The sequence below is a fragment of the Chrysemys picta genome, chromosome 2, assembly GCF_011386835.1.
Source record: "Chrysemys picta bellii isolate R12L10 chromosome 2, ASM1138683v2, whole genome shotgun sequence".
In the NCBI taxonomy this organism is placed as follows: Eukaryota; Metazoa; Chordata; order Testudines; family Emydidae; genus Chrysemys; species Chrysemys picta.
In genome coordinates, this window is record NC_088792.1 from 82,392,931 (window position 1) to 82,407,004 (window position 14,074).

The 14,074-nt window shown below is 37.5% G+C and overlaps 1 protein-coding gene across 7 annotated transcripts in view; it reads right to left on the reverse strand.

Annotated features, from left to right (window-relative positions):
* Positions 1-14,074, reverse strand: part of CPNE4 (copine 4) — a 326,914-nt gene that overhangs the window by 38,899 nt on the left and 273,941 nt on the right. For all 7 annotated transcript variants that reach the window (XM_065583639.1, XM_065583641.1, XM_008171356.4 and 4 more), the window contains 3 exons: positions 12,811-12,897; positions 9,005-9,064; positions 2,370-2,503 (listed from right to left, as the gene is read on the reverse strand). In XM_065583639.1, coding sequence (XP_065439711.1) covers positions 2,370-2,503; positions 9,005-9,064; positions 12,811-12,897 — 281 coding nt within the window. The remainder of the gene's footprint in view (positions 1-2,369; positions 2,504-9,004; positions 9,065-12,810; positions 12,898-14,074) is intronic.

A 14,074-nucleotide genomic window follows, 5' to 3' on the forward strand; every position in this document is an offset into this window, starting at 1 on the left:
ATAATTCAGCTGTGTAGATGGAGCAGAATTTTAAACAATGTAACTTTATTTTAGACTGTATGAACAGCTCTTTTCAATCAGATTCCAATACACATCTTCCCCTTACAGAGACCTCTGCCAATCTGCCCTGGAGGAAAATTCCTTCCCGCATATCTTATCAACTACTATTTTTTCTTAGCCATTAATTATATCATCTATAAACTTCATCTTTTCCTCCCCTTATGACAATTACAAATGATAACATGACTTGAAGCGATTACTAAAAATAACATAAAAATTCTACACAAACGAATGGCTATTTGATCATATTCGGTTATTTCTGTAACACTGTTTCAGGGACATCTGAAGCATAGGTAAATGGACTTTTGGATGAACAGGGAATACTTCAGAGCATTAGGGGATGTAACCACAACACTTAATTGGAAGCTTTAGTTACTCAGAGGTTTGTTATACTGGGCTGACCTGTACAGAAGTTGAAGTTACAAGAAGATCTGATTGTGATATCAACCAAGCTGACCACAGCCTATAAAAGACATTCGTGCCACTTGTTAATGATTGGTGCAATGACATCCAATTGCCCCAGGCTTTCTACTAAACTACAAAGTTATTATAGTTTTTCTAATAATGAAGGTGGTGTAAATAATATCCATACCTTGCCAAGTTCTTTACACACCCAAAAAAGGATTTTTTGTTAAGTATTAGGCACAAGAAACACTTTAGTGAATACTGATTCACTTGTGCTATTTGGATACAAGAAGGGGAAATGTTACAAATGACCAGAACTATGCAAAACTTTCATTTTGCAGTGGTTTCAGTGAATATTTTCTGTTTCATTTCACAACACCCGAGATCTGTTAGGCAGAAGGCCTGTACTCTAACTTGACCAAAGTAACAAAAATTCAAATCAGCCTGTTACATAAAATTGTTTATAAAAGTCAGCAAAGACAGACCTACTGGACTAGTTCAATCAAAAAAGTCTACTGAAACAACCCAAGGATGGTGGTGAGATCATGTCTGATACACCAGAGGAGCCTGAGACTGGAAATTAATGGACCAAAATTAGTGTGTTGGAAACTAGGCATAATGGTGGACAAAATAATAATAGGATGCACTATTCCAACTATCTCCCCCTTTTGGGATCCTTAAAAAAAGACTTGGTTGGGGATCAAGTGGAGAATGGATTCCTGGGAGATTCCAGGAGGAAAGGGAGACAGGCCTCTGACTCTCTGTAGAGACCCTGTACTTTGCTTGTGAACCTCAAGAATCATCATATTATCATGACACCCAGACCTTAGCACACCCTTGGGAACATTTGACCCTTTTGTACCTGCAAGGACTCCAGCTCGATACATGTAAGATACTGCTCTATCTTTCCTTTCCATATCTGTTCCTTTCTGTCCTTCACTTTCTTCCCCCGTCCAATCTCTTTCTCTTGCTCTTGGCTTTTCACCTAAGTTTGAGGTCTTTTTTTTTTTCTTTCTTTCTTTTTTGCATATTTTTGCACATGAAATTTAATAGTGAAGATACTCACAGTCCCCCCCTGAAGGAATAGTTCAAAGACATTAAGGGAGAAATAATTCAAGGCTGCAGTTCAACACAGTGCTACACCTGCCATAATAAGCTTATGTTGGAATATGAAGATTATTCTGTGAACTGGTGGCTGGTTTTTTACTCTTTAAAATATAATATTATCTTCTTTAGAAAATTATTATTGTAATTCATAAAGTGCTCACAGCACGCTGGGCGAAATACAAGCAGGTACAAAATAAAAATCCTTGCTAGAGCTGGTCAAAATTTTTCCAATGGAACAGTTGCTTTTGGAAAGAATCATTGTATAAAATCACTTTATACAGCCACACACACACACAAAAGAATACTTAAAGGGGGTTTCTGGGTAATTTAGATTTACAAATGGCCAATCTATTTGACAGAGGCAGGAGAGCTATTTGAAATCAACAGGGGTGCACAACTTTCTCAGAGGGTCAAGTAGTCAGATACACATTTACATGCATATCAGGAAAGATACCTACATTGCATATATAAAACAGTCATGCAGGTGTAAAAAGGATTACCACGCTCCCAAATATGTAATTCAGCATGTAGAAGCAGACAGTGAAGACATTTTCTGTACAAACCAATGATATATGTTAGAGATAGATGCTCTCTGTTAAATATACAGAAACACTAGTTTAAAATGTGTGTCATACAACTGTGTGTCAGTGTATTTGTAGACTGAAACTTTTTTTACCCATAAGGATTCCTGTACGTGACTAACATTAAATTATTGAAGCCAGCAACGTGAAGTCATTGGTTCCATACTGTTAAAACACCTTCTAGAGACAATTCTATTAGCAAACATGGTTATTTACCTGTCATAGTCTTGGCAAATCTCCCCAACAGCAACCAATGCCTTCAAGTACTCATTAGGCTGATACGGGTGGATGTAGTGCAGAGAGCAGCTGTTCCTGGGATCTCCATTTGATGCTGTGAAATCTATAGCTACCTGGAAAAGAAATGAAACAGTTGCTCTATGTAGATGTTATGGTGCATAGGTATGTCCAGATCTGCCACATTTCTTTATCATATGCAGTTGCTGGATACCACAGTTTTAAAACAAAAATGAAACCAATTAATCAATTCTGCAATAACATTCCTTTTGTAGCACTGTCACATGCAGTGTAGAAATCAGCATAAAGAGCATCATTAGACTGAACATCCTATATCACAATTTTTTTTTTCTAGCTAAGAAACTACATGAGATGTGCATGCCTGTAATGAAGCTGTTTAGGTTGTATACGTAAGTATAATACTGTTCTTTCCTGTATTAGAATGCTTTTTTTCTGGCTAACCCTTCAAAGGAAGTTATAAAATAAATTCAATCACATCAAAACTATTATATAAGTATATCTAAAGTAAATGATAATGTTATGATATATGTCTGAAATTATGCAAGTGGAAAAACAATGAATTACATAATTTTTCCATTTAGGGAATTATATTCTAATATAAACCTACCTAATTAATTAGCCCTAAATTCTCTGAGTTTAATTAAATTCTTTCCAGTCAGGTGATTCCCGGTCTATAAATCTGTCTCTAGTATAAAATCTGTATAGAGTCAAAATCCCTTAACAAAAACATTCCAAACCGTGTCAGATTCCTTTCTTCATTCCTTTGTTACTGCTTATTGCTATTATTATAATCGTAAAACAGTCTAACTAGCCTTTGTACGGTGCTTTTCATCTTCAAAGAATTTCATAATCATTAACTTAATTAACCCTCCCCATTTTGCAGATGGCAGAAAGCTTAATGGAGAATAACAAGGCAAAAACAAAAATCAAGTTAAGCACAGATTTTTATGCTGAATGTGCTCACTGTGGGTTGTGGGAGGCATCCAGCACTGAATTACAGTGAACCATTTAAAAATTCTGTTTTTCCTTTTTTAAATTCTCTTTGTACTTCCTGGATGCTAATGAAATTCCAGATGAATCATTCTGTGACATCACAATCATAGACAGCATGAGTTGGAATGACATTTCTGACATTTGCAATGTTGCATTCTGGGATCTCTTCAGTGAACCAAGAGGAACCAAAGGATTTCAGAGAGGGAAATATATATATTTTTAACAACCCTATAGTTAAAGATATTTTCTGCTTCCCCTTTCCCACAAAATATGGTAAGCGGTGTATTCAGCAGAGAAATCTGCACTTAATTCAGTTTTGCTTTTCAATTCACCTTTAAGTGACTTGCCCAAGGTGACAAAGGGAGTTGTGTCATACTTGGAACTAGAACCCAGAAAGTCTTGGCTTCTAGTCCTGTGCTCAGACCACTAGATGATATTTCCCTTTAGCAACATGTAGCTCCCCTGAAGAGCTCTATCACAGGCACACATTCTCTGTTGGGTTATTTGTCTAAGGGTGGATTTTCAAAGGGCCTAAGTGATTTGGTAGCACAAGTCACAGGGACTAACTTTAGGCACCTAGTTTTGAAAATGTTGGCCTCTGTCTTGATTTTTAATAGAGGAATTTGTAACTTGAAGAAATTTTGGCAGAGATTTTCAAAGACAACAAGAGCTTTTGATGCCCAGTTCTCATTAATTTTAATAGCTTTGGGGCATCCAAATCTATGGCTTTGAAAATCCAGTCTTTGTCATTAAAAGTTGTGAGAGCCAATCAGAACTTTTAATCCTCACACCACTAATGCTCAGTTTCCACTCTGTGGTCCAGAATGTTGTTTGGAGATTCTGTTTCATGTTCAGTATCTCCTCCTCTTTAAATCTTTAAGAACTAGCCCCTTGATATCTGATTGGAAGAACATATATTTTGTCATGCTACCAAGCAGTCCTTTGTTTGATCAGCCTGGGAACATCTCTGCTTCCTTGACCAACTGCAGTCACCTCTATGACTAACATATCTATTAGGAGAAATGAATATAATTTAGGTGGGAAATAGGATTACCTTTCAGCCCCACTTCTCTATGTAAACCTATGCAGCTGTCCTTCCAGAGATTTTGTTAGTCCTGATTTTTACCCCACAGATTTCCCCTTACAAACTAAGGTAATAAAGAGAAAATTCACCACTTTTTACCTTATATGCATAACATTTTGAACCTATACCATCAAGAATCAAGCTGCCAGCTAGTCACACCTTTGAATAATGATCCTATTAAAATTTTCAGTGCCACAGCTATTGGAGATTGGGCTGTTGACAACCAGTTGATAAGCACAACAAGAATAATAGCAGGAGACACACTCAGAACATTTTGAGCAGCTGTTTGCATTGTACACATTGAGCCAGATTCTCAGCTAGTGTAAATTGGCATACTTCCATTGATGTCAATGGAGCTATCCTGGTTTACGCCAAATTAAGGTCAGACCCACTGAAAGAAAAAGTGAAAACAGGTATGGTGTGGGGGAAGAAAGAAGAGCCCTTACAAACCAGGACATGAATTTATGGTCTTGTTTTCACAGAACAGAAAGTTTTAAAAAATATATATTCAGAAATGTTGAAACTTTTTGATAGAAAATTCCCAATCAGCTCTAGATTCTCCACCCAAAATCAGGGCTTGTTATACCTTGGAAGGAAGTAGGTATGAAAGGGAGTAGAGACTACACGGTGTCTATGCCTATTGCTTAATCTTACCTGTGTCCATACATGGTCTCTCACATTTGTATGAATCCCAACAACCTTGTGTTCCTCGCAAAATATGCTAGATCAAGTCCTGTGGGCCAATATTTTCAAAAGCATGTGTCTAAAAATAGGAGTCTGATTCCTATTTAGGCACCTAATCAGGGGTCTGATTTTCAAAAATGCTAAGCACCTAGCAGCTCTCAACTGCTGAATTTCAAAGACCACAAGGCATCTGCTTTTGAAAATCTTGGCCTATGGATGCATATGATTATTTAGTAAAACATTTATATTTTCTCTGAAATAAAATTAACTTAAAGATTTTGCATAGATTACAAAAACATGATTGCTGTTCTACTCCCTCCACAAAAATTTTCTCATGTACCAGAATAAGAAGGGACAGGTGCTATAAAGATGCTATAGATGTTGGCCTTTTCACTGATAACCCAAAAAGAGACTCTTAATGAGGTTGCAGTGACATGCACCAGAGGGAATTGGACAAATCCTTTTTCTTGCAATGACTGTTTGCCAAGGTCATGTGGTGTCAGAATGAGCAGCAGGCTTAGTGAGCAAGGCAGGCCTGTGGTCAGTGTTTTTGGGGGTGGGAAGGCAGGAACCCGATTGAAACGCGTTTCTTTACTGGAAATTGTCCTTGTAGTACAGATTCACTTAATGCCTGTGTATTTACAGACTGTGAATACCCTCATTTCCTATTATGATGCTTTTATTAAACTTGTGATTTTGCTGCATGGTACAATCTTCTCAGCAGGTATCAACAAAAGAGACACATGCTCCATACACTGTATTCTGAGTAGAAGAGGAATACTCTCTCTCTCTTCCATCATTAACTACAACTACAGCTCCATCCACAAATGTGCAAAGCATAACATCAGCTGTTTTCTCTGAACACAGTAAGGTCTTTAAAAGTTTTTAAGCTTTAAAAAATGCACCTCTGGGGATATGGGGGGAATGAGTGATGAGTTCTCTTTTCTTGCGCTGCTAATAACCTTCCACAAGAAACAACAATGCCACTCATATGCTGATGCATTGTGTTGCCAAGGCTCAGTTTTGATCCTGTCTCTCGCTGAGAGGAGGATTTCTACGCAAAGCCGAAATGATATTTGCAACGGTTCCAAAACAGCAGCATGTAGCAGCTCTAGTTTCTTAATGTTCCTGACTGACAATTTAAGGCACTCAGTCTTGCGTGGTAGCACCAAGCCTGCATGCATGTGGGGAAGCTTTCTGATTCTAAATGAAAGAATCACAGAAATTAGGGATGGAATTTGCTTGTCTAACCCCCTGCCAAGGCAGGATTTTTTCCCTACAACATATTTGCTTGTGTTTGGTCCAGTGTATCTTTAAATGTCCCAGGTGTTGGCACTTCCATCACCTCCCACTGTTCAATATGGGTATCCCACAGCAAAAGATTATACACCCTTAGGAAGATTTCCGTAATCTGTGTAAAAGTGTTTTTAATGCACTGATAATTTCCTGCTTAGCCTTCTACCAGCTCAGTCAGCAAATTATCAGCTTGTCCTATTGTCTTGACCTGTCTGACCCAGAAGCAGTCCTGTACACACTTTCAGTTGCATCTCTTAAAATGGGTGTTACATATCCTTTCTGCCATACTTCCTAAAGTGAAGAGAATGTCTTCTGACTGTAAACCCATTAACTTTGCCAACTTCTACTGACTGTTTCTCACACCTAGCAGGGAACTCTGTCAGATCACTGATACAGACTTCTGCAATAAAAGCCTCACAGAAGTAACCATGTGGAATCTGCACTATTGATGACAAAATTCCCTAGAAGAAAGTTTCTCAACAAATCATTCTAAAAAAACACAACAAAAAAAGTTTACTCTTGGTTCTCTAAGATGTTTGTTCTAACTATGAACTATGTAACCACAATGGATGAACAACGTATCCCAAGAGCACACAGCATGATGTTACAAAAGCTCTCATTAGTGCTTTAAATTAGCAGCAACACTATACTATAGCTTTTTGTTCCCAAACCTATGCTTAGCATCTTAGCTTCCCTCCCCCCATCAAATGTCCTTTCAGATCACAGCTGCATTGTACTATCTGTACACTGCATGAACTCAACGGAAACATAATTAATCCTAAAACAAAAAGAGGGTTGGATGACTTACTACGAGTTTGTGAACTTTGCTTCTGTCTTAGCAAAGAGGAGGGCAATATATCACTGTGGTTTATCGGAACTCATTTCTATGTTGACATTAACATTCCATAATGGTGTACAAGAATTCAGAGTACACGGTCACCTTTCTGATTACAGGATTATGGATTTCATAGATCTATAGTGTTTCAGCAAGCCATCTTTGACAAGTGCAAGCGTAGGAGCCTAAGTAATTAATGCAGAATCAAACATCTCTGCATATCTTAACAGCAAGATGCTAGATCATTAAAAAAGGCATGTGTTTTTGCATTGATTACAAATAAATCACTGACATGAATTCCAAAACTAAATGGTGTGGCATAGTCTTACTTGAGAGTGCAAATGATAGAACGTACACACAATGAATCCATTTGCACATGAATGAATTGCACAGTGAAAAAAATGACATTTTTGGCGTGAGAAAATTAAATGATTTGTGCACAGAAGTGACAGTGGGTGAAAAAAATTCACATGAACAAATTGGAGCAAGGTTGAGTCCCTTTTAAAAATGGTGATGTAGCAAAAATTATGACATTCGTTGTACTGGATGCTTAGACAAATAGTATCTGGGGACAAGGATAGTGGGTTGGAAGTGAAAGGCCTGAAATGTCCAAGAATTAGATGTGGTTGAGTGTAGTGGGTATATAATATTTGGCTGAGAGCAGGGGTGAAAGTAGGCCGATATGGGCCAGGCAGCGCGGATGGGCTGGCTGGGGGAAGCTGACCCCCAGCCCCATCCCTTACACCCAAGGCCCCACGTCCCTTCTGCCGAGTCCCCTGCCCCTTCTGCCCGAGGCCCTGCCCTGTACAGGTAAGTCTTTTATGTTACTTTCACTCCTGGCTGAGGGATTGTTTTTCATTTTGACTTTTTTTTTTCTCAATACCAGAGCAACCTCAGCAGAGCTAGCATTTATGTCCTCATATATTTATGCATTACAGGCAAAGCTGGTAGCGCCACTTATACTTAATACTACCCCAAACTTCCCATTATAAGACCCTATTTTCAGTTCCTTATAACTTCATCAAACTTTAGCCACCTGGGCTGACATTTTCCATGCCATGCTGATTATTTATTTATTTTATTTGGTGCGTGGAAGGGGTTTCAACACAAATGACTGAGCCATTTCTAAGAATCAGATTAGTGAATATTATTATGTTTTGCCAATATTTAAATATTCTTCCAACCATTTCACTGAAAGCATAGAGTCCCAAGAGCTTTTCAACCAGAAATTTGACAGGGAGCTCATGCTGAATCGGAACTGACTTAAGCCTGGGCAGGACAAGGATGATCATATGAAATTCTCAGTGATGACCACACACACACACACACAGCTATTGACACAGACTCTAGGCCAGATCTTCAGCTCTCATACAACAGCATAGAACAATCGATGTCACTGGAACTATACTGATTTACACCAACTGAGGAACTGGCCCTATATATACGATGGACTTTAGTTGCTGTGGTCTGAGTGGTATTTCTGTAACATGCAAAATGAAAATGTTACATGTTTGAAAATCATACTGTGATCACAGTTTATTTTATAGTCACAAAATATTTTATAAGAAGAGTTTAGCAATTTGTTAATAATACATTTACAAAATGGCAGGTCAGATCATTTTTTCCTGTGAAAGTGATGAATTTAGTGTTTAAAAGGAGTTCCTTTCATTAGAGTAAAGGAAATTACAGTAGGAAAACACTTACTGTAAACTGTATTTGGCATCCCCCCATGATGTAATCTAAGAAAGAATGCATCTTGTGGATCTGGAAATAAGAAAGCAAAGACATTCAGATGAACTGTGTATTGCTAAAAGATCCAGACTTTGAAACAGCTTGTTTAAGGAAAAATAAAACATGGATGGGGATGGCGTGGGAGAAATCAGAGAGAGCGGGAGAGACTTAAAGCTAAGTTAAGAGAGGAACAAAGGAAGATGAGAAAGCATCACAAACCATTCTGAAACCACCGAAATTATTTACGCACATCAAGGAGAAAACAGAACAGCACTCCTCTGCCTGAAGTCAATGGGGATTTTGCCATTGATTTAAGAGAGAGAAGCAGGCACTTTTTTGAATTCAGAGACATGACTTTGAAAGAATGGGAAGGGAAACATCTCACATAGATGGTCATCCTGGTGAACTTTGCTGTATGGATGCATAATTGCATTGTATGGCATATTTGATTGCTTACTGGTATTATACAACAACAGGAAGGCGTAATTGGGGAATATTGATTGTCTGCACACTAGTTCCTCTACAAGACTGTAGTATTTTTCCTTTTTTGAGTGGCTCCATTTCTATTACTCCTTTATTCCCCCAAATCCTTGGTTTTATGCATTCTTCATGGATTATTTGACAAATACATTGTTAAATACTGTAGAATGAAATAAGTTCTAAAGTCCCCCCAATCAGCAAACTTAGCTTAAAGTTCCCAGACAAAAACTATGTTAAGGTGGAGCAATTTAGGGTACAACCCATTACAGGAATGTTTTAATTATCCCCAAAACAAACATCATAAATCAGGGAATTCAGTGGTAAGGATAAACTTAAAAGAAATCACAATATGTTAAGGTATGGATATTTAGGGCATCCAAACAACCTTAACTCTGCTTAACAGTAACACTGTGTAATAGTCACATGTTTATGGTTACAACATTTTAGTGTCTAATCCCAGATGAGATTCAACTGATTTTTTTTATTCCCTCCCCCCACCCAATAGTATCACTATGCAGGACACTTAAGGTTAAGAAAATGTTGAAGGAGGGTAGTTTTTCACAGAATTCTCTGAAAAAGAACATTATCTGTCAGCCTCTGCTAAAAGAGAAACTTTCAATTATGAAGATTAATGGCTACAAATGACAATTAATCCTAAAACATTTTCTAAATCCTAATCCAATCTAAATCCAAATTCTAATCCTAAAACAAAAATAGCCTTGGCACAATATCTCAGTGACTTGTTAGTGTATGGGAAGTTTTAAGTGTCAGAGTTACTTTATTCTTAAGATCATTTGGACAGGGGCGGGCGGGGGAGGGAAGGAGAGGCGGTGGTGGGGCAGGGGTGACAGACATTCATGGATTCCAAGATCAGGGACCCTTGTGATCATCTGGTCTGACCTCCCTGTATATCACAGGCCAGAGAACTTCCCCAAAATAATTCCTAGAGCAGATCTTTTAGAAAAATATTCAATTCTGATTTTAAAAATTGTCTGTGATGTAGAACCCAACACTGCCCTTGGTAATTTTTTCCAATGGTTAATTCATCTCACTGTTAAGAATGTATTCCTTCTTTCCAGTCTGAATTTATCTAGCTTCAATTTACAGCCATTGGATAGTGATATACCTTGTTCATTAGACTGAAGAACCTATTATTAAATATTTGCTCCCTGTGTAGGTACTTATAGACTATAATTAAGTCACTCCTTAACCTTCTCTTTGTTAAGCTGAATAAATTGAGCTCCTTGAGTCTATCACTTATTCAGCAAGTTTTCTAATCCTTTAATAATTCTTGTAGCTCTTCTCTGAATCTTCTCCAATTTTTCAACATCCTTCTTAAATTGTGGACACCAGTGTCACCAGTGCCAAATACAGAGGTAAAATAACTTCTCTACTCCTACTCAAGATTCCCGTTTAAGTAACCAAGGATTGCATTAGCCCTTTTGGCCACAGCATCACACTGGGAGCCACGGGTGCTGAAACTATTTCTATAGTGGGCGTGCTGAGAGCCACTGAGCCAAACAGTAAACCCTGTACATGATGGAAACCACTTCAAGGCAGGAGGGTGGCAGCACCCTGAGTTCCAGCACCTGTGCTGGGAGGTCATGTTCATCTGATTATCCACCATGACTCTCAAATCTTTTCAGGGTCACTGCTTTGCAGGATAGAGTCCCCAGTCCTCAGTACGGCCTTCATTCTTTGTTCCCAGATGTATACATGTACAGTACATTATACATATACATGTACTGAAATGCATATTGTTTACTTGCGCTCAGTTTACCAAGCAACCCAGATAGTTCTGTGTTAGAGACCTGTCCTCTTCATTATTTACCACTCCCCCAATTTTTGTGTCACCTGCAAACTTTATCAGCAATGATTTTATGTTTTCTTCCAGGTTATTGATAAAAATATTAAATAGTGAAGGGCCAAGAACAGATTCCTATGGAACCCCACTAGAAACACACCCGCTCGACAATGACTCCTGATTAAAATTACATTTTGAGACCTATCAGTTAGACAGATTTTAATCTAGCTAATGTGTGCCATATTAATTTTATTTCATTCTAGTTTTTTAATCGAAATGTAATGCAGTACCAAGTTAAACACATTATGGAAGGACAGCAACACTATTAACTTTTATCAACCAAACATGTTATCTTATCAAAAAAAGGTATCAACTTAGTTTGACAGGATCAATTTTTCATAATACCATGTTGATTGTCATTAATTATATTGCCCTCCTTTAATTCTTTATTAATCGAGTCATGTATCAGCATCATATTTGCATGGGATCAGTGTCAAACTGACAGGCCTATAATTACCTTGCTTATCCTATTTCCCCTTTTAAAATACTGGTACAACATGAGGTTTCCTGTAGTCTTCTGGAACTTCCCCAGTGTTCCAAGACGTATTGAAAATCACATTTACAGTGCAGTGAGCTTCTCAGCTAGCTCTCTTCAAACTCTTCAACACAAACTATTTGAACTTGCTGATTTGAAAATGTCTAACTTTAGAAGTATCTGTTTAACATCCTCCTTACATTCTAGTGGATTGAAAAGAGTGATCTCATCACATGATAGGGCTACACCAAATACGTAACAGAAATATTTATTGAACACTTCTGCTTTTTCTGCATTATTACCGATAGTTCTTCCATTTCCATCTAGTAATGGAAATTACCACAGGGTGCAGCATTTCTTAAAGGAACCACTTTAAAATTAATTTTAACTCAATGTAATTAACCCATTTACTTTAAGTTCTCAGAAAAGTTGCTCTAAACTGTAAAAGAAAGAGACATAATTTTGGGGAGGGTATGATGTATTCTTCCTGTGTAACAAAGTGGTTGAACCTCTCCTTTCAGTGCAACACTTTTTTATGGGGCCATGACCAGCTTCTCCATAGTAATGCTCTACTTTGAACAGTGAATCTATAAATATGTCATTAGAAAATTCCATGTTTACTGAGTATTGGTGATTTCCATATCAGTTGCACTCAGTTTACAGGTAAAATATGTTTTTACAGCTTTCAGCCCCTCAAACTCAACCTGGGTTCTGACTCAAGTTGGGCTGTTTTCTTCTTCAGCTTATGATGACAGATTTTGTTGTATATCTTATACAATATGCCTAAGAAAGGACACACTGCCAGAACCCAAATAGCTTCCCTTTGCCCTTCCCAGGTTACAATTTTTAGTTTCACACTTTAGATTTTCTTTGCTGGCTCCATTTCCAAAAAATCTTTATAGATACATTATTAATAACTGGGAGGAGGAATAGACAAAGTATTCTTTCAAATGCCGGTACCTTGCACTGGTTAAGAATGACAATGCCTGAATTCTTGTAACTCTTCTTCTTTGCTTTGTACTTGGGGTTTATGCACTCCCACTGTACCTGTGAAAACACCAATCACTGCATGAAAGAAAATTCATGTAAACAAATTGAATTAATTAAGGTTGCATGGAATGTTCTCTATAGTTGATTAAGACCCATCAAATGGTCCAAAGACAAAGATGGCTAAACATTAACTGTACAAGGAGTGATCTTAACCTAGTCCCAGGCCATGTGCAAACACCTACATTCTGGTATGCAAATATATGCATAGCACTCAAACAGACATCTAATTACCCAGGTCTGTGTACATACATGCAGGTTTTACATGTGAAACATTGAGGGTTTTTAAAAAGAGATCATTTCAGAAAAAGTGGCTCCGCATATAAATAAAAATGATTGGGGGAAATTGTCTGATACTCAACATTAAATACATTACTCCCTACATATTAATTAATATAATATTGAGGGTTTGCATTAAACGACTTAGAACACAGCAATTCAGACCTGAGATTGAAGTACTTTCCTCAACCCCTTTTGTTTACAATATAGCAATATTAAATGCTGTAGATACTATGAGAAAATAAGAAGTTAAAAATAAGGAGTTAATCTAAGTACGTAAAAGAAGGAGATTAAATAACCACTGCCACATAGAGGTAGCTGGAATGTTTTCAACTAAATTTTTTTTGTTGAAATATGCTGCTTTGTTGAAGCTGAAATGTTTTGCAGCAGAAACATCAATTTCAACTTGAAAGTTACTTGGTTTTGCTAGCTTAAGACAGACCAAATGTTCGAACTTTGAACTCTAAGTACTACCTTCAAAAATATGCATACATGCCTCTGCACAAGCATCACACACATTTGCATGTGCAAATACCTGTCTGCATATGCCCCATTTTGCATGAGCTATTACACATGCACACTTAGGGCCTGAGCTTTGAAAAAATATTGTCTTTAATGTTATTTCAGGGGCGGTTTTTTAAAATGGGGGGAAACACTCAAGGAAATGAGTGTGTACTGACATGGTGCCAGGCAAGACGAAAAATCCATCTACAAAAGGGGCCAATACTATGTAAATAAGTATTTAGAACAATTTTTTAATTGAATGATGTTGGCTTGAAGTTACTGTATTTTGTGCATTTGTGGAAGAAATCCTTAATTAGGCCAGACTCTGCAACATACTTAAGGATGTGATGCATTTTAAGCATGTAAATAGTCCCCTGGACTTCAACGTTCTTTA